Consider the following 19,832-nt stretch of genomic DNA (forward strand, 5'->3'; position numbering starts at 1 on the left):
GCTGGAGTGGGTTTTTTTTGCAAGATTTTAAATAGTGAGAATAATTCACAGCAAGTATTTACATAAACTTTAATGCAACAAATAAGCATTCATTCCTGCTGATGGTTCGCAGGATGGACGCAGATGTGCGCAACAATCATGACACAGAGTGCAAAGCTCCAGAATCAGCAGGAGAGCTGGAAATCCAATCTGTCTGCATCCTTATACATTTTCAAGATGTCGTGTGGGTTGTGTGCAACATTTAACCTTTTCAAGATGGAGTCCAGTGTGACAGCATGTATAACAATATTTCACTTCTGTGCCAGGGGTGGTGGGGGAATGTTTCCACTCTCTTCCAGTGTTTCCAGCCTCACACACACATCTCCCACCAGTAAGAGAGTAAGTCTTTGAAGACTCTAATGTACGAAACAGGGATTCCCACATATTCCCATTTCGATAACAGATCCTCTCTGGAGTTTTAAATCAAAAGTCCCAGTTCATAGTCCAAGTCCAATCAAAAGTCCAAGTTCGTAAATGCTTTATCATCCCTGCAGTGTTGGGCCTGTTAGAATACAAGTCTGTCACTGTCAACACAGTTTGTCCCAAGCTAGAGCTGAAGCTTGAATCTAGATTCTTTGGAGCTTCTCCTCAGACAATAAGCAGATCCAGATTCATGTTCAAACCCGTGTTGCACAAGTTCTACTTTTGGCAGTCAGGAAAAGTCTTTTGAAGTTACGAAAATAGGCATCTTAATGGATTTTGAATTGCTTTTGTGGTTCCCACAACCATTAGACTTGTTTCACCTGTCAGTGTCTGTGAAAACACGAAAATCGCCTGAATTAGAGGTCACATCTGCCGCGCCGATCAGCCTGCAGCTCTGTTTAAAACTGAGCAGGCGGCCTGTGCAACCTGTGTCATCAAAATGAGTGTGGGTGATTGTTTTCGAAATTTGCAGAGAGATTGCAGATGATCAGATACATGAGTATGTTTAAGCAGCGGATGCCGAGAAGATATAATCAATCTATGTTTATTTTGGTGTTAAATCACTGCCTTATTTTGTAGATTTAAAAAAAAAAGAGGTTGTGTACAATATGTGTGTGGCTGAGCATTCATGTGTACATGCATTTGGATGGGTTTCCTGCACGTATTTATTTACACGGGCTGTATGATTTGCTCGGAAGACTGCTTATGGACACTTTTATAGAGCAGATGTTGCAGTCTTTATGCGCACGCTTTACTGCCACAGATTTTGTTGTCATGGAGGCACTGTGCCATCAATCATCACTGACAGAGAGAAAATACAATCACACGTACACACAGGACACACGTATACAGCATGCACACAGATGTAGGCAATGCACTAAGGAAATGTTATTATTATTGTTCAGTGATGTGATGCAGTGGCGGCTGACGAGCGTGCAGCAGGCATTTGCAAAGGCAGGCCCAGACTTTGGAGAAGCGATTAGTCCTGTGCTGTGAGAACTTGTAGTCTAAAGGGAATCCCTCCTTGCCTCAGGTGTACATGTGTCTGCAAGTTTGTCCAAGATTAGAAAAAGTTGGAAAACTGCTGGCACTCTTACATCAGACTCAAATTCCCAGGCTCCCTGGTGAGAAATCAACCTTCTGAGCCAAAAAACAGGTCTTCTCCGTCCAAAAGAGATACATCTGTGGTCTTGTGTGTTTCACAGTGAACGAGGATAATCTCCTACGCTCCGTATTCGGCGGTGACAAAAGGCTGTGACCAGAAGGACCTATTTCTCAAAGCTAAACCAAAGATGGAGAGATTATCTCGATTTGTAATGTTGTGTTACCCCTCGCTCTTTAAGCATCGCTTCCTGGAGCTTAATGTGTTCTCAGGAAGTCTGACATTTTATCAGGGGCCTTGAGGTTATCTGGAGATTTTTAATTGAGCAAATATTTCAGATAAAGTGTCAGGCTCTTTACCATCTGTGCCTCCTCTGAGCGGGCCGCTGAGTGAATAGAATAAACACACAGAGAGAAGGAGAAAGAGAAAGAACATGTCAGGAGAAGTGAAAGTCATTCATTCATAACTGGGTTTGGACTGGGTTTTTTACTGAACCTGCTCAAGTCATTATGTCATATTTGCACATGTGAACATCTGTCCCTCTTGGACTTTTAATGTCAAAAAAAGAAGTGCTTTGTGCTTTGCTACCTGAGAAACTCTCCATGTGTTTCGTCTGATAGCACCTCCGCTATAAATAAAGTTTGGACCAGTTGAGTGATGACATCATTTATTCTATGGCGAGCCAACTATAGCACCTGCGCTATGTCAAAGTGCCAGCTTTGAATTACTTTATGCAGCAATTTAGTGGGTCATTTGCTAAAATATCCTATGGAGGTTGTTAGTTATGCAGGCCGTGCATTAGTATAACACAGGGATTAGGTAAATGTTTAGTAAATGTTCAGGAGTATTTACATAGTTTAAAATAGATAGAGCTAAACTTTTTCCACAATTTAGCAGAGGTGCAGAACATTAATCTGGGCATATCCTCCTCCAGAGGGCATTGGTCAGCACTATTAATGAATTATATGTACGCATAGTAGTTTCTCCATCTTTTCTTCACCATATATTCTATAAAACTTTGCAAAGGGTGTTTTAAAAAAAGCTACATTTGCAGGATATATTTCCTCTGTGCACTGATTCTGATTGAGCAAGCGGTGCAATATGCTTCATACTGTTTAGACAGGAGAAAGGGAAGCAGTTATTTTTTTACAGTGCTGACATGATTACTCTGGGGTCAGCTGCGCGTAGTGCAGTGAACGTCTGTGGTTTGGACGCTCGCTCCAGGCTTGACTGGGGAAATGATTTCTCAACGTGTTTTAACAGTTTGGGCCTTGTGCTGCGTGGTAGCAGCGAAAAGGTTCATATTTAATACATTACCTTTTATAACGTTTAACATTTTTTTCATGTGAGGTCACTTTCACCTCAGGCATTAAATGACCGGCTAATGGCAGCAGAGGAAATATACACAGTACAGTTATTTGTCTAACATGAGGATATACGCCTTATGAAAAGAGGCAAGAACACTACTTTGTATCCAGGCTGAAGCAAAGATCTGAACCGAGTTGGGATCTTTTCCAACATTAACATTTCACACGACAGGTGCAATAACCTGTCAGCGTCCCCTATACTGACTTTCACACTTTGGATTTTGCATGCTGTTATATTTGGGCTCTATGTAATGGGCCTATACTTAACTCTCTCTCAGTATTCAGACCAAACATATGGAGAGATAGTTGAAGCCTTTTCTAAACATGCTGACAACTCTGTTTATACGATATCACTATTACAACAGCCAGATAAGTGCTAGCAGTCATATCCTCCCTTCCAGTGATAATCTTGAGGATTTAAGTCAGCCTACATGCCGTAACTCAGAGTAGAGCAGAATCGGTTTTCATATTTCTTTCCAAACCATTGTGTCCTTCAGCTACTTTTCTCCAGTGTTAAATGTCAAAACCTGCTGCCTACATTACCCACAATGCAACATAACTGCTGACAGTTTGCTCAGTGATTCAGGTGCGTTCAAACAGTAGCAACTAATGTAGCTGTGAGCCACTAGCCTCAAACTGGTGGCCAAACTGGCCCGTCACAAAATGTCACCGGGCTCGAAATTTTTTTCCCATTGACTTACATTGTGAAAGGGACGTTTGTAAATCAATGGAAACATTTTTTTCTGAGCTCTACAACCCCCCAAAAATGCCTCTTTTCGCTAACAGGATTTGTTCCCTTTGGTCCAAAGACATTTCATAAATCTAGAGGAGCCACTGGATTAAATAATTTTATCCCCATTCAAGTTATTAATTAATTCATTCATTATATACAACTGCTTATCCTGTTAAGGGTTGTGGGGGTGTAGGAGCCTGTCCCAGCTGAAACTGGGCGAGAAGCGGGGTACATCCTGGACAAATCGCCAGACACATAGAGACAGACAACCGTTCAAGCTCACATTGACACCTATGGGCAATTTGGAGTCCCCAGTTAGCCTAACGTGCATGCCTTTGGACTGTGGGAGCCAGAGAACCCAAAGAAAACCCACACTAGAGGAGCCCCAGCTGGCCGACAGTGCTAACCACTGCACCAACGTACTTCCAGCGCCCCCCAGTCAAGTTAGTGGAGGGCTTAACTGGAAGTTAGCTGCACAGTCGGCAATGCCTATAGTGTGCTTTCTCTCTGGGCCCAGCAATGCGAAAGATCTGGGTAATTTTATACCCGGGGACAGTCAAACTGTTTTGGCTTCATGCGCCACTGAGCAACTTTCATGGGAATGTTGATCCAGCACTGTATCTAATTCTCTTCATACATTAATGCAAGCTATGAACACCGGTAAGCTCACTTCACAAACTAAACTCTGCACCCCCAGATGTGATCATTTTCAAATGTATAGTCTTCAGTGCCATCCAACATCAGTTGAGGAAATTTATCAGACTTTAATCATCTCCCTCTAAAGCCATAAAAGGCTTTACACCAGTGGTTCTCAACTGGTCCAGTCTCAGGGTCCAGATGTCTACTTAGTCATTCGTTCAAGGTCCACACAATTTAGTACATTCAGTGTCATACTTGCATTTGGCCATATCACCAAGCAAGTTAGTTGTCTCTGTCAAGTACCTGTCTGTGAATCACGCACTCTAAAGCAGGAAACAGCAAAATAAATAAAAGCTCTGTGTCAGAAATTTGCTGTACTTAAAAATAAAGTGTGTTTTACAAACTTGACATGTTTGTTAGTCACTGGCAGTCCCAGGACTGCAACCCACCGGTTGAGAACCACTGCTTTATACCAATACCTTTTTTACCTATGCAGTGGCCTAGAACTCCACAAGACCTTTAAGCAGACTTTAATGTGAGTAATCAGTTGGCTGTACAGTACATGACATCTTTGTTAATAGCGTTACAAAAAGAAAACCTTTTGCCTGAAACTCATGATTAATACATCCAGAGTCTGTCATGCCCAAGACTGAGTATATGCTATGATCTGTTTTTGCCCATGTCACCATGACAACAGTGTCTTGGGTATAACAAAAAGAAAATAATCAAAATTTAATCAGCCTTTTATCATCCAAGGTATATCCATCACATTTTAAGCATTAAGCAGTGAAGGTAAAGGCCAGAAATAATTGGTTTCAATGGAATTTTTATCCCATGGTCTGTTCTCACAGTGTTTCAGTGACCTTTTCACCTCAGTGTGAAAAACTTCTTTGGGAAACTCTGAACCCCAGAAGTCGAACATCAGGTCAGTTTCCTAGCAGCTGTGTGGTTCCCAGTGTGGACGGGACCTTCAAACTACTGCAGGAAAGCCTCTCGGCGCCTGGCAGCTAAATCCTGCAGTTATTAGAGAGTGATGTTTGATACTTTCTCATTCATGCTCTCTTCCTCTGCCTCTCACTCAGATGGAAGATGGATTTTTTTCTTCCTCTGCTGACTAACCAAGAAGTCCAGGGAGAGCCTGACATAATATCATGCGCGTGGGTGTTTGTGTGACTGGGACGCAGCCAACTCACCATATACATGAGTCACTTTACTGCTGGCTGCTCAAATGGCCTGAAGTTTATATGGAGGATTTATGTTACTTCTGAAAGCAATGATTTCTTGACCTCATGAACACAGTGTTAAAGGCAGAGTCTAGAGCCATTGGCCAAACCATCAATACCACCCTGTAGATGGGTTTCTGAGAGATGTGTATGGAAAAAAACAAAGTGAAATAACTGAGGCTCATGGGGACAAAAAAAGAGCTGGTTTTAGCACTAATGTAACATATCTGACATATATCTAACATTAGTGTCTTGATAGACTATCCAGAAAAAGGGTGCTTTATTCCCAATGTCATAACATTACCGGTGTAATGCTAATCTTACTTTTTAATGCTAAAATTACTTTTTTTATGCTTACACTACTTTTTTAATGTTTATATTACTTTTGTTTATGCTAATGTTACCTTTTTAATGATGAAATTACTTTTTTAAATGCTAACGCTTCTTTTTAAATACTAACATTACTTTTTTATGCTAATGCTACCTTTTTAACACTAATATTACTTTTTATGCTAACTTTGCCTTTTAAATGCTAACATTACTTTTTTATGCTAGCATTGCTTTTTTTAATGTAAAAATTACTTTTTTAATTCTAAAGTTACTTTGTGTTGTACAGTATATTAGCTTTAAAGCTAACTTTCTCTGGCTAGCTAATTTGTGTAGTCTATTTTAGTATCATAACTGCTGCTAGCTGCTGTTTCTCACTGGAATTGCAAACAGCATGTTAGCTAGCGAGAGCTGGTGTCTATGAAAATTAGCTTTAAGCTAACTCTGGTAGGCTACAATACATTGGTATCATTTTTGTTTAATATTCTACATGATCTCTTATAAATAAAAACGGTGTGTACTAAAAATACGACACAGGCCTAAATGAGTCACTTATTTATGCTAACTCTACATTTTTAATGCTAATACTACTTATTTAATGCTAAATATACTCTTGTGTTGTAAATTAGCTTTAACGCTAACTTTCTCTGGCTAGCTAATTTGTGTAGTCTATTTTAGTATCATCACTGCTTCTCACTAGAATTGCAAACCGCCGGTTAGCTAGCCAGAGTTGATGTGTATGAAAATTAGCTTCACGCTAACTCTTGTAGGCTACAATACATCAGTGATATTTTTGTTTAATATTGTAGGCTACATGATCTCTTACAAATAAAATGAGTGAATAAAAAATGGTATGCGGTCAAAATACCACATAGGTCTACAACTTTACCTGTAAGCAAAATTTATATTACTTTACAATAAGTTGTTGTATTTCTAAATATGGAAAACTGTGAAAATACTTGTTAAGACTTTATTTCTAAATATTAAAGGTAGGCTATTAGTTTAAAAAATTACTTTCACTACAACTATAGTATATCCCAGCCCTGTCACCAGATGAAAATGTCACCATTGTACATTTCTGCAAACCATGAATATGTTATATCTATACATTTCATATGTATCATATCGATGTCTGTACAGCCGACTATATCATCGGGTCGTGGAGGGGATGGTGGATGGTGTGGCATCCAGGTGAGATGCCCTACCAAGCTGCAGACCACTGTTCAACACCAACAAACGACCAAACTGGTTGTCTTTTAGCAACCCATCGCTGTTTTTCCAGGGGGTTTTTTAGCCATAGAACGTGGATGGTTTTTAGCAACCCGTTGCAAGTTTTCCATCACACATCGCTGCCACAAAGACACTGTTTTTTTTTTTTTGTTTTTTTTTTTAAGATATTTTTTGGGGCTTTTTAGCCTTTAATGTATAGGACAGACAAGTGTGAAGGGGGGGGGGGGGGGGGGGGGGGGAGAGAGAGAGAGAGGGAGTGACATGCAGCAAAGGACCACATGAACCCGGGCTGCTGCAGCAACAGCCTTGTACATGGGGCGCCTGCTCTGCCACTAAGCTACCAACGCCCCGCCACAAAGACACTGTTGCATTTCCAGCCAGTATTGTGCCACCAAGCCCAGGTATTTTAAGTCAAAACATGATCTTTTCCTAGCCATACCCAAGTGTTTTTGTGCCTAAACCTGATCACATGTTAATCAGTGTTGTTGAAACTATACTAACATAAAAATGTAACTTAACTGTGGTTTGTAGAAACATAAATGCCAACATTTCTATTTTGGCGATTGATTGCAGGACACCTAGAAGGAGTTTAACAGTGTGTCCACTGTAGAAAAGGGGCTTTAACAGAAGTAATATGCAGGCACATTATTATATTACCACAGACTAACTCTCAAGTCCACGTCCCATCTTTGAGAGGCATGGTCTTAAGAGCTCCCACATTAACTCTAACCACTCTGTGCAGCATTGATCTCCAGTGAGAAGGATGTGGAGCCTGAAATCTGCTGTGGTTCACCTCAGAGAAACAGCCTGCAAACCAGAGTGAGGGGAACATGGAGAAAAACAGGGAGAAAGAGATACACAAAGGGAAAATACAGGATTTGTAGACAGACAGATCAGAGCATGTTTCCATTCTGCTATGGGATTTTTTACTTTCACTCCCTGCTTGTTTTCTGGTCCCATGTGAAAGAAACCCACGTTTGTTAGACCTCTACACACTCATGTTCACCCGCTTAACAGTTTGTTTTCACCTAAGTTTCATTTCTCTGTATTTTTGACCATGGCTTTCTGACGATTATAATTCCACATGTGGGTTATAATCTAACTGCTCTAATTTACTTTTAAAGCTGCCAGTCTTGCAATTAAATTTAAAACTGCTTCCGTGCAAGGCTGGGAAACACAGGCCAACATTATGAGCTAATTTTGTGGCTGCATCTCGTAGAGGAACCCTGTGTCCAATTCAATTATTTTTGTGCACACTAAGTGCATAGGTTCTAAGCTGTATTTAATCAAATTAGCACAAACTTAACACAAATTAAAAGGCATCCTGTGGAGTTTTGGCTGTTACTAGCATTATGGAACAATGTTTTCAGCAATGTGTTTGTTTGTGTTGAGCACAAATATAGGTCCCACATGCACTCAGGCAACGCAATACACACTCCTACTGATGGTATCGTGCTATCCCAGTAATTGACAGTTGGTGGTGGTAACACACAGAGAAGTTTTGTTTTACCAGGACAGAAATGCAGTCGGCAAGTTTGTTAGACTTTTGGAATACACAGAATTCTTTTGGTTAAATGCATTAAATGTAAAAATAACTTTTGTATGTTTACGAGAAAACTCCAGTGGGCACTTTTATCCCACATAACAAGCCTATTAAAAAACAAAACTCTGAAAAAGGGGCTGGAAGCCGATCTGCTCTTTCTCCGTAATTGAGAAAATTGACTGCACTTAGTTTAATTTTAGGTTAGCCCTTTCTCCAGTGCTAATCCTGCTAGCCTGTGAAAGGGCAGTGTGTTTCAAGATGGCTAGTATTAGCATTATTAGGCTAACAGAAGAAAGAGAAGAATAGTCAAAAGGCGCCCTCTCATGACAATTGTCGCTCACAGATTATCACACTCTCTGTCTGTATGATCTGAGGCAGAAAAATAAACAAAATATTAAACCAAGGAACAAAAAATGAAATTATAAAGTGTTCTGCTATTTTCATTAAGTTTATAATGTTGAATATTTCTAGGTCACATCAATAGCTTGTTAGCTTGTAGGCTAACTGGCAGTGACTGACACAGCATTGTTTGTGAAACATACAATTATATGTGCAATGATGGGGTTTTTGATAGAGAGTGGAAGGAAACATCAGGGTCTTGGTTACGTTCAAAGACTGCATACTCTATCCCCGCTGTATTAGACAGAGACTGGCTTTCATATTAGCAACGTATCTAATGTCTAACATACATTTTGATTCTCAGATTTTAGGTAAGTGCACAGACATTGAGGAGGCAAAACACACTCTCCACCACAGGGCTGTAGGCTACATAGGAGTCCTAAAGTGTCGTCTTGTTGTGTTATTGGGAGCCAGAATAGAAGGAGTCATGGCTCAAAACTTAAATTTTATCACATACCAGCCACCACTACCTGTCAATAACAACAAAGACAACCATGGTTAAATGTGATAAGACGAAAGTACTGGATGGAGGCGATCATCAAAAATGCTCACATGTCAGGTTAGGGAACAAGTATTTACTGTTACCAATAAACATCATACTGTTTAATGGCAGTAAAAGGGTCTATAGTCAAGGTCAGACATTTTAGGGGACATAAACATAGTAAAACACATTTTGTGGGGGGGGGTACTTTAAGTATTATTCCAGAATAGGAGCACTGGTTGTACTTGATTAAATGGGAACCCTTTTTCATTTTGTGGCCCCCAAACAATTTTCCTGTGGGATGGAAAGGCACATATGGAACATGGGCAGAGCAGTAATTTTGCTTATTCCTTCAGAAGTATTTGAAATTTAAAGCTAACCAAAAGAATGCAATTTAATGTGTGTTCGGATCAAAGTTATATACCACAGCATACTGAAGTCTTAACACTTGCAGATGCTGGCGGATTGTTGACAAAAGCGGGAGAAGAAAACATAATGTGTTATGATATAATCAACCTGTGATTAGATTTCACACTGACGGACAGCTAATACAACCAATGCAGCTAATGAAAACACCGGCACTGGAGGGAAAGCAGTAGAATGAAAAGACTTAGACAACTATATGTGCGTCCTTACAAATCAAAAACACAGAAACCACGTATTGAATGTCATGCACGACAGCTGTAGTTCATAAAGCAACATTCACACATCACATATTGCTCTCGTGGTGGGGCATGGTTTAGGAGGCAGGATGTTGAGAGTTATTACCAAGTATAAAAAAAGAAAAGAAGAAAAGATGTGAGGGAGATGGATGGGAGATTAAGCTTGCGAGAACAACAGAGAAACCTTATAGTGTTTCAGATAAAGAATCAATTCAAAAGTTTAACTGCCGAAAAAAAAAATTGGAAAAATATGCAAAAAGCTTCCTCGAGCATTTACACAACACAGCGCTGCATTGTGCGGTTTTGGCTTGTCTGTGAAAGATTTCTTTCTGTGAAAGGCATAAGCTCTCCATTTATAGATGGATTCAATTGCTCATTAAAATCTGGAGCTCACTTGGTCTGACACATGAACACAGACAATCTTTTAGTCCAGTCTGTTGACAGTGGACGCTCTAGGGCATCAGAAGATGAGGATGAAGAAGAAGACAGAGAGAAGCAGGCAAAAGGGAGAAGATGAGAGAGCAACCAAGAAAAAAGAGCCCACATAAAAGTGACAAAAAGTGATCGGTCTGCACAAATTCAGAAATTGTCCTTCCTGCCTCCAGTCTGTCTTTGAACAGCAAGACTGACACAGTGTTTTTATGGAGCACTGGAGAAGTTACAATCTCTATGATAGCAGCCTTATAGTGGCATTTTTACACACAGAGAGAACCAGATGTGAAAACTGGAAGAGCTGAGAGAAGCCCCCCCCCCCCTCCCTTCGCCCCCTCTCTGACAGATGCCTGCCTGTTTCCATCTTTCCTGCAGCTTTCTGCCCATGCTGACTCAGCGTTAGAACTGAGAACACAAACAGGTTGAGATGCTGGTGGCAATTATCGCTTTCTACAATATCTTGGAGAGCACAAATCTGCAGAGAACTGATGAACGCATGACTCAAATTACAACACAATACAAAAGAGATGGTGCTGTATTTGAAAAAAAAAGAGAAAAAATACCGACCACACAGGAACACAAACGCACCACAATGCAACTCATCAGAAAGCCAAACAATGCAACTCAACCGCAGTCGTCGACCTGAGGTCAAACAAATAAGATTAAACTGCAAAATTACGCCCTGTGCATAAAGATGCCAGCATTGTAGTTTGAAAGAACAGACCACAACCAGTCCAGACCCAGCACCTTCCCTTCCAGTGAAGTTCAGGAGTCCCATGTGGCTCAAACTTAATAAAACAAACACAAGTCTGCTTGCTCAGCCTTGTTGTAACCAAAACATCAGACGGCAAACTAATTCTCGTGTCCAATTTAACTGGAAGAGCAAGCACAAGTCTGCAGTGGAGAGTGCTGAGCAAACCTAACAACTGCAGCTTTTATTTGAGGTACTCCTCTGCCAGGGCAGTCTATTTGTTATTGATACATTCGCCAGGAAAATTATTTTTCGTCACACATGATAACCATTGATTGAGTAGAAAAGCTTCAGTGACACTGGTTGATTTCACTTGAGTTTGGCTGCAAATGAACAGTTTCTAATGCAGAGAATAGAAAATAGAGTGATTCATTGTGTGAGTTTATTTCACCTCTCGTATGCAGTTTGACTCTTTTCTGTGGACGCAGTACATGTGTTTTCTCTTATGTTCAACCAACGTAATGATTACTTAAGCTGTAATTCAGATTCTAACTATTCTTGAACTCTGCTTGCCATCTTTTGTTGGTTTGCGACTATGGCGTGGAGGAAAGATCACTTCAGCTACAGTTTGAAGCAGAGAAATACTCAGAAAAGTGGTATATTAAGATTGTCCTGTTTGTGACATCAACATGCCAATGTGCTGAAGAGCTATTGACTGGTTGTACACCTAGCACAACCAAAAATCCAAGTCTCTAGTTTTATATCATACCAGTTGAAGAATCAGGAAGTAAAAAGTGACTGGCAGCCAATAAAAGAGTTCACGTAAACACAGACAGGAGTGTCAACCAAAACAGACGCTGATCCTCCAAGTCAAATCACACTTAATGTGGTGTGGTGAACAGGTGAGAAGAATAGACAGATCTCCAACTAATATGTCATATAATAATGGCATAATAGTTATAATCCAATTCTGTGTTTGGTCTTCCATTTTGATGGTCATTATCGGCCCACGTTTGTCCAGTTTAAAGTACTTTACTAATATTTTTAGGCTAGCACAAAGGTAGCGTTACCCAACCTGCTCTCACTTCCATCTCATCAAATAATGACATTAGATCAGTAGCCCTTAGGGCCAGATACCCACACACCGAGGCATCCTTAAGTGGCAGTATGAGACGCATCATGTCGCTGCATTTTTTTGATGCTCTGAGCAACTGCCATTTAGTAAAGAGCGAAGGTCTACATAGGGTGAGTGGGAGTCGAGGTGGGTGGGTCAAACAAACTCTGGACTTTCACCCAGGAGAACGCTGTTTGTCTGTGATTAGGTGAGTGTGGCATAGTGAAAAATGTTTTGAGTGGTCAGAAGACTAGAAAGGCGCTGTACAAGTGCAGTCCATTTGTGAAATTAACCGGAAAGGATGAGAAAGCGCAGCTCACTCAAGAACTTGCAGTGTACAGACCAAAGAATGCACACCCCCTTTCCCCAAACAAAGATGGATGGCGCTGATCATCACGTCACCTTGACTTCTGTAAGAGATAGAGAACTTGACAGTCTCACCTTTACTGCTGCAGTCCAGCAGAGGTTTTGGGAACATGTAGGTGTGGCACATGGACGTGGCCTCTGGCTTCTTGATGGGTGGAGGTGGCCCCCCACCTCGGTCCCCCCCCGGCCTCCTGTCCACCTGGTTGTCACCCGCACACAACAAGTCCACATTCAGCTTCCTTAGCTTCTGGCCCCTCAGCGACTGGGGCTCCGCGCACTTGCCGTAGTTGCCCAGGTTGCGGTTGCTAGGCACCTGCAGGGTCCTGATCAGGCTGTCCAATTGGCAGTGGCAGCTCCAGGGGTTGTCATAGAGACGGAGGTAGGTGAGGCGGGGCATAGGGAGCAGGACCTCCTCGGTGGCTGTTTTCAATCTGTTGTGCTGGAGGAGCAGGGTGGTGAGCTGGGAGAGGCCGCTGAATGCTCCATCCTCCACCATGGAGATGTCGTTCTGCTGGAGGTCCAGGCTCTTTAGCTGGGTGAACTGGGAGAACATGTTGTCCCTCAGAACCTAAGGGGAAGATGTGAACTGTTAGTTTTTGCATATATAAAGCTGTTTACTTAAAGAAGTACTTCACTGCTGGAAAGATGGTCTTTATCAGTTGTAACACGATAAAATTAGTTTCAAGTTGGATATCTGACAGACATTTATTCCAAACCCAGCAGCAGCTTCTCAGTTTCGGTTTCACCCAACATTGGCAGTAGGAGGATGGTAAGCTCACCTACCAGTCCTCCCGTTTACTGCTGGAGTATGACGGTGGGGTGTCTGCATGACCTCAGCTGTCCGCAGACATTCAATGCTGGAAGTATGTCTGGCACCTTTAGTTACTGTTTCATTTTAAGTTCTTGAGTCTTACCTTTACAATACAGGAAACAGTATCGTGCCCACTTCCTGTTCACAAATTCTCATATAACAGCCAAACAGTGCACTAAAATATGTCTCTAAGGTCATTTTAGGTGAGAAATAGGCAAAACAGTAACAGAATCTTGGCTTGTATTTGATCGAATGGTAAAACTAGGAAGTGCTAATCAGAGTTTGGTCTGCGTTTGAGAGAGAGAGACAGAGGGGTGGGTCTCTCCCTCTCTCTCAATCTGCCTCTATACTCTTTGTGTCTGCAGTGGAGGGACAATGTGTAGTTTGAGCAACAGCCGAGGGCAAGCGAAAATCCGTTTAATGAGTTTCACTGGGAGATGAGCAGGAAGATCTGGGCACTGGTAAGATGCAGGGAAGTTTACTACAGTTCATTTACACGTACGACCCACATTGTGATGATACAAAGCTGGCTGATAATCAGAAAAGTATCCCTTTTGAAATGATGTTCCTCTCAAGCAAATGCCGACTGAGCTTTGTCAGACTCATGGACAGTCTATATCAGACAATATTTGCCCGTCTGTTCTCATTCCCCGGTCATCTAATACCAACACTTTGTTAAACCACTCAGCATGTGATATGGACGCTGAAGGCACCCTTTGGCATCTCTATGAGGCACCAGGCTTTCAGCTGACTCCAATGTAAACCCATCGAAAGTATAGAGTAAAAGAGTCAGCATAGGCATGGATCGGTCAAAGAAAGACAGACTTTCACCCAGGAGACCGCTGTTTGTGTCCCGTGTGAAATGAAAAGTCAGTGTTGTTTTGTACGTACCATTACGTAACTTACATCACTTACTTTAAGCCCAAAAGATGATGTCAAAACAATGATTATTTACGTATTTTCATGTTAAAATATTCACAGCAGCACTGTTATAAACAGTTAAATCATTTGCTGGATCTGCCTCAGTAATTCTCACACACATTTACCTCAGTCTCAGTCCGTCTAGCCTCTCATTGGTTAGTTAAGAGACATGTGACCCATAACAAGGAAGGGTAACCAGGAAATGTTGTTGTGAGGCTGCTGAAGTGTGGAGAAAAGTAAAGTGATGCTTAGGAGTGACCCAACCACCACACACCGAACCCTCACGTTGCACAGTTGAGCATCAGATATAGACACTAAAGGGTCTTTGTCATAGACACGCCAAAGGGTGCCTTCAGTGTTTGCGTCCAGAAAGCATCGGTATTGGACCACCTGGGATGAAAACATGTTGGAAAACATCTGGAAAAATGGCTCATGACAGCAGTGAGAACCAAAACATTAAAAGATGGAGTTCACTGAAACACTTGGATGATCTCTATGCATCACTTTTTTAAATGTGCTATATTTCTAAGCAAAATCCAGCAGGGCTACAGGTGCAGCTAAAAATAAAGTAAATCCACTTTATTCATTCTTTCCCTCACTACTCACTCATTCAACAACCCTACTCATTGAACTTGAAAATAAAGCTTAATTATAGTCATTTTTCACCGATTCATCAGTGTTTTTGTAAGCCATTCGTCTTTATTTATTACCTTGCTGGCAAAGTGTTTTGTTTTGTTCCTCTCAACACCTGTGACACACACATCCTGTGTGCTCACTCATGCATAAACCTACACACACACATACGTAGCAGGAAAATCACTCTTTGATCTCAGCTCCAAATAAATGGTGCACAGATGCTCATGGTATCAACAAGATGGCTGAGTTTAGAGTCAGGGTAAGAGGCTTGAGCACAGAATACTTACAAACTGTACTCCACATTCTCAGGATTTGTTAATTGCTGTTGGTTGTGTTTAATAACTGGACTGTAGCAGGTGGTCTGTGTCTTGCCTTTTTATATTTGAACCATAAATAGTTTAGGCGTACCTGGATCTTATTTCTTGCCAGCAGCAGGTGGTGAATATCTTTGGGCCAGTCCTGCATCACGGTGGTCAGCTGCCTGTCCTGGCAGTCCAGGTACTTCTCTCCTGCCTCCATGTATTCCTTACACTCTTGAGTTTGACGTCTCATCACTCCGGCCCTGCCTCTGCCCCGTACACGGCCCCCAGCGCCCCTCTCCAAAGCCCCCGACCGAGGGCCTCTCCGGGGCTCAGCTGACCGGAGGAGCAGTAAGAGGAGGAGGGTGGTGAGGAGACGCATGATGGGAGAGGAGAGGAGAGGAGAGGAGAGGAGAGGAAGGGAGGCCTCTCTGTAATCAGGTCAACCTTGGAAGACTGTTGTCGGATGATTGGTGTGACGGGACACGGGAGGCTGGTCACAGCTGTGTGTATAAAGAGACAAACAGACGGAGAGTGAGAGGTGACTTTTTAAAGGTCTTCAATGGCCAGTTCACACAAATGCTTTAGCCATTTAGCTGACACTTAAATCATTGTTAGTAATTTGTAGGACAGTTTACAGGCTCTTGCTATCAGCAAATGAAACATTATTTCAATGAGACCATTGCAAGGATGTAAAACAAATTATGTCTTTAGAGGTTCATTATTTGCATTTGATGACTTGAATGTTGATTAGACAGTAATATAAATGTACTTAGAGGTGCACAAAGTCCATTGACCGTGGATTCAAACTGTTGCTGATGGCAGCTGTATTAGTCCTGACACCCATATTTGACAGTGAACACTTAACTGAGTGAAGTTAACCTTTGTTCTTTCTCTTTATGTGATGTGAGTCAAACGCCACCCAAAGTACTATGGGATAGCAGGCAATGCTGGACTGACCGGCAACACAAAAGCAAAGGCAGGTGTCAGAAGTTAAAAATGTTTAATTAGGGTGAATGACAGCTAGAATTTGTCTGAAAGCTCTGTTGTGACTACACACATATTGATGAATGCATGTAGCTGTCGTTTATGGAATTTTTTTTTTTAAAATGTCCCTTGCCTACAAATATTGAGCATAGTGTTAGTTCAGGCAGGACATGATGTCAAGCTCAGCCCAGTCAACTGATGGAGCAGCTGATTGATGGAAGGGAGTCAGCTGATAGATCACGTGATTTCTTTCTATGCAACCACTTGGCAACTCTCAGTGCCCTATTTAAACTGCTTTGTCCTGCCTACTGTCGCTGCTTCCCCTGCAAGCTGCTTTGCAACCTGTCTCCACCCCAGCTCCTCCTTTTTTCATGCTGTGTCTGACTTCTCAGTGTAATTTCTGTTTGCCATTTATGCTGCTCTGTTCTGTTCCCAGGGGGTCTTTGCTGATGCTCTCCCTGCCGTAGGCTTTCCATGTAGGCGCATGGAAGGGCAGGGAGGTTTGTTCTCTTTGCCATAGGCTTTCTATGTAGGTGCATGGAAGGGCAGAGAGGTTTTTGCTCTCTTTGCCTTAGGCCTCTATGAAGGCATGTGGAAGGGCAGAGAGGTGTGCTCTCTCCACATTAGGCTTTCTGCATAGGCCAAGGAAAGGCAGAGAGGCCCCAGAACAGAGCCTTGCCGCCAAATATAATACCGCAAATGGAAATAAAGTTTTCTTTGACGGAAGTGGTCCTGACTGAATTATGGATACAAAGAAGAGACAGAGGCTGTTTGGCTCAAAGTCACATAAATTCTTTGAGATAGCTGCTTATTTACACAAAGCTTGCTCAGAGGCAACCGATGAACTAGCCTGCAAGCGTTGATACAGAGGCAAAGTTGCACAACAAATTTATCAGCCACTATCAGTTAGTAGTACAAGGGTCGAAGCCAGAGGTGCACTGTCTGGAGAAGCAAAACAAATGTTGGTGCCCCCCCCCCCCCCCCCCAAACAAAAAAAAAAAAAAATTGAGAAAAGGGGGCCCCTGATGGCCACTCACAAAGGCACATTTTAAAGTGACAGCTGTAAACCCTCAATCGGGGCCTGGATGGGCTTCTTTTCCAGGCCCCCCCCCAAGTCTAGGCTCACCACTGGTTAAAGCAACAGTGCACATGTAACAAAATGTTAAAATATGTCTACATGTTTTCACACAACATGTAGACATGAAAGTGTAATAGAAAAGTAAAGGGCACCAAATATTCCGATTGGTCAATTGGTGCGAAAAAGTCCAAAAGAAGCAAAATGATTCTATTCACACATACAATAAATTGCACAGGGATTTGTCTCAATGGCATGTCGAGACATGCTGACAACCAAAATGGTAGGACATGTTGAAAGAATTAGTGGCGAGGTAGGGTAAGAGGAAACAGGAAAAGGGGTTTGAAGGCAAAGAAAGAGACATTTGTTATGTGTTAACATGTTATGGGTTAAAATGTGGTCAAATTAAAGAGTTGTTTTCTTTCAGGGATATCCCATGAATGTTTTCAACCTTCAGCTCCAAACCGGATGTTTCTCTTCATCTCCTCTTTTTTTTTTTTTTTTTAAAAAAAAACATTCCTTTATTCCCTACTTTTTGTGCCTCGTGCCCCACCTCTGAGTCCATCTCTCTCTCTGTTCTCATTTTGGTGCCTGCATATTGACGACTTCCATCCACTTACAGGATGTTTATCCCTTGCAAAATACATCTGTTGCATTGATATATAAAACGTGTCAGACCCATATGTGCTTTTATCTGAATTGAAACAGGCCCACACAGTGTGTTCCAAAAACAATCATATGAGTGTCATCTGATCTACCAACTGTAGGCATAGAAAAACAGCTTAGTCAAAGGAACAGTCTGACATTATGCAGTCTTAAGGCCCAGACACACCAAACCGACATCTAAGGGCAACAGTTGCGTTGCCTATCGGCGCATGTGTCTCGACCAAAAAGTTGCACTGAACACACCACAAAGATGACAGCAACAACCAACTAGCATGTAAATTCTGCGCCAGAATGAGAGGAAATAACCAGTGGTAGTCTGTATTTGTCAGTCAAAAAAACAGAAGACCAACAGGAGGGATTCAAGATGCTAGTTAGCAAGTTAGCACATAAACAACAGAACCTGATGTTGAAAGAACAAATGATATGCTAACAAACAATGACACAAACAATTATGACCAGTTTGTGTTAAAGAGCTCAATGCTACGAAAGTATTTCCTAATATACAGTATCAAGTTTGTTTCGATTTCACGCCCTCTTGACTTTAGCCATTTGTTTGTTTCATCACTTCCACTTTCAGAGAGAAATCAGCCGTGAAAAAAAGCCAGCAAGGACCAACTAGTGCCAATGGTGCAGGACACACGGCGCGACATTGACCAACGGCTGTCCATCCGCTTAGTGTGCAAGGGCCCTCATTGTCAACCTTGAGTTTGCCAGGAAACCAGCGCAGACTCCAAGAACTTACTGCACTTGGCACTTACTGCTTCCAGTATCCATCTTCTACTTTTGTGTGGATTAAATAAAGCAGATATATTGTGATAATTAGTGAGATTTAGAGGTGCTGGTCGGTGGATTCTGTTACCTTTGGACAGAGTCAGGTTAGCTGTTTCTAGCCTGGTATTCCCAAGACCAGAGTCTGGAACCTAAGGGTTGTTATTAACGGCCATAGACCAAAATGCCTTTGGGTGCAACTGGGTCGACCTACAACCAATTTGAACAATAAAACGTGACTGAGAGACAGACCAATGCAAACAGACAACAGCATGCAGAGATGAGCTGTGATGGTATAGCATCAATATGTCTCTGAAAGTTCCACATCAGCCGCAGCCATCTTGGTTGTTTTCCTCTCAAATACCCCCCATTGACCACATAATCAATTGTGATTGGCTCAATAAGAGCCTGGTCGACTGGAAATCTGCCTGAATAGGAGGGGGACCAGATGCATCTGCCAGGGCAAATAAAACATTGGCTCGCAGATTCGTCTGGTTCCCAGGCTGAGCTATGTCCCCCATTTGTATGAATTTATATTTACAGATCAGTGTGGGGTCTTGGGAAATACATTTATCTGATACTTTCATGTTGGTATTGGGGGGGAGTTAGGGTCCAAACGTACGGCCTGATAAGTCTTACTGCTGCAACATTCAGATAGCAGGGTCAGAATCTGGTGTATGCAACATGAAAGCATGGATCCATCCTGCCTTGTATCAATGGTTCAGGCTGGTGGTGATGGTGTAATGGTGTGGGGGATATTTTCTATGCACACTTTGGGCCCCTTAGTACCAACTGAGCATCATTTAAACACCACAGCCTACCTGAGTATTGTTGCTGACTGTGTCTATCCCTTTATCCCATCTTCTGATGGCTACTTCCAGCAGGATAACGCACCATG

General features: G+C 42.0%; 1 protein-coding gene across 1 annotated transcript in view; it reads right to left on the reverse strand.

Annotated features, from left to right (window-relative positions):
- The window catches only part of lrrc17 (leucine rich repeat containing 17), a 44,261-nt gene that overhangs the window by 9,041 nt on the left and 15,388 nt on the right, over positions 1-19,832 (reverse strand). The window contains exons 2-3 of the mRNA XM_033614736.2: positions 15,548-15,941; positions 12,847-13,339 (exon numbers count right to left, since the gene is read on the reverse strand). Coding sequence (XP_033470627.1) covers positions 12,847-13,339; positions 15,548-15,820 — 766 coding nt within the window. The 5' untranslated portion in view covers positions 15,821-15,941. The remainder of the gene's footprint in view (positions 1-12,846; positions 13,340-15,547; positions 15,942-19,832) is intronic.

Source organism: Epinephelus lanceolatus, chromosome 23 (genome assembly GCF_041903045.1).
Source record: "Epinephelus lanceolatus isolate andai-2023 chromosome 23, ASM4190304v1, whole genome shotgun sequence".
Lineage (NCBI taxonomy): Eukaryota > Metazoa > Chordata > Actinopteri > Perciformes > Serranidae > Epinephelus > Epinephelus lanceolatus.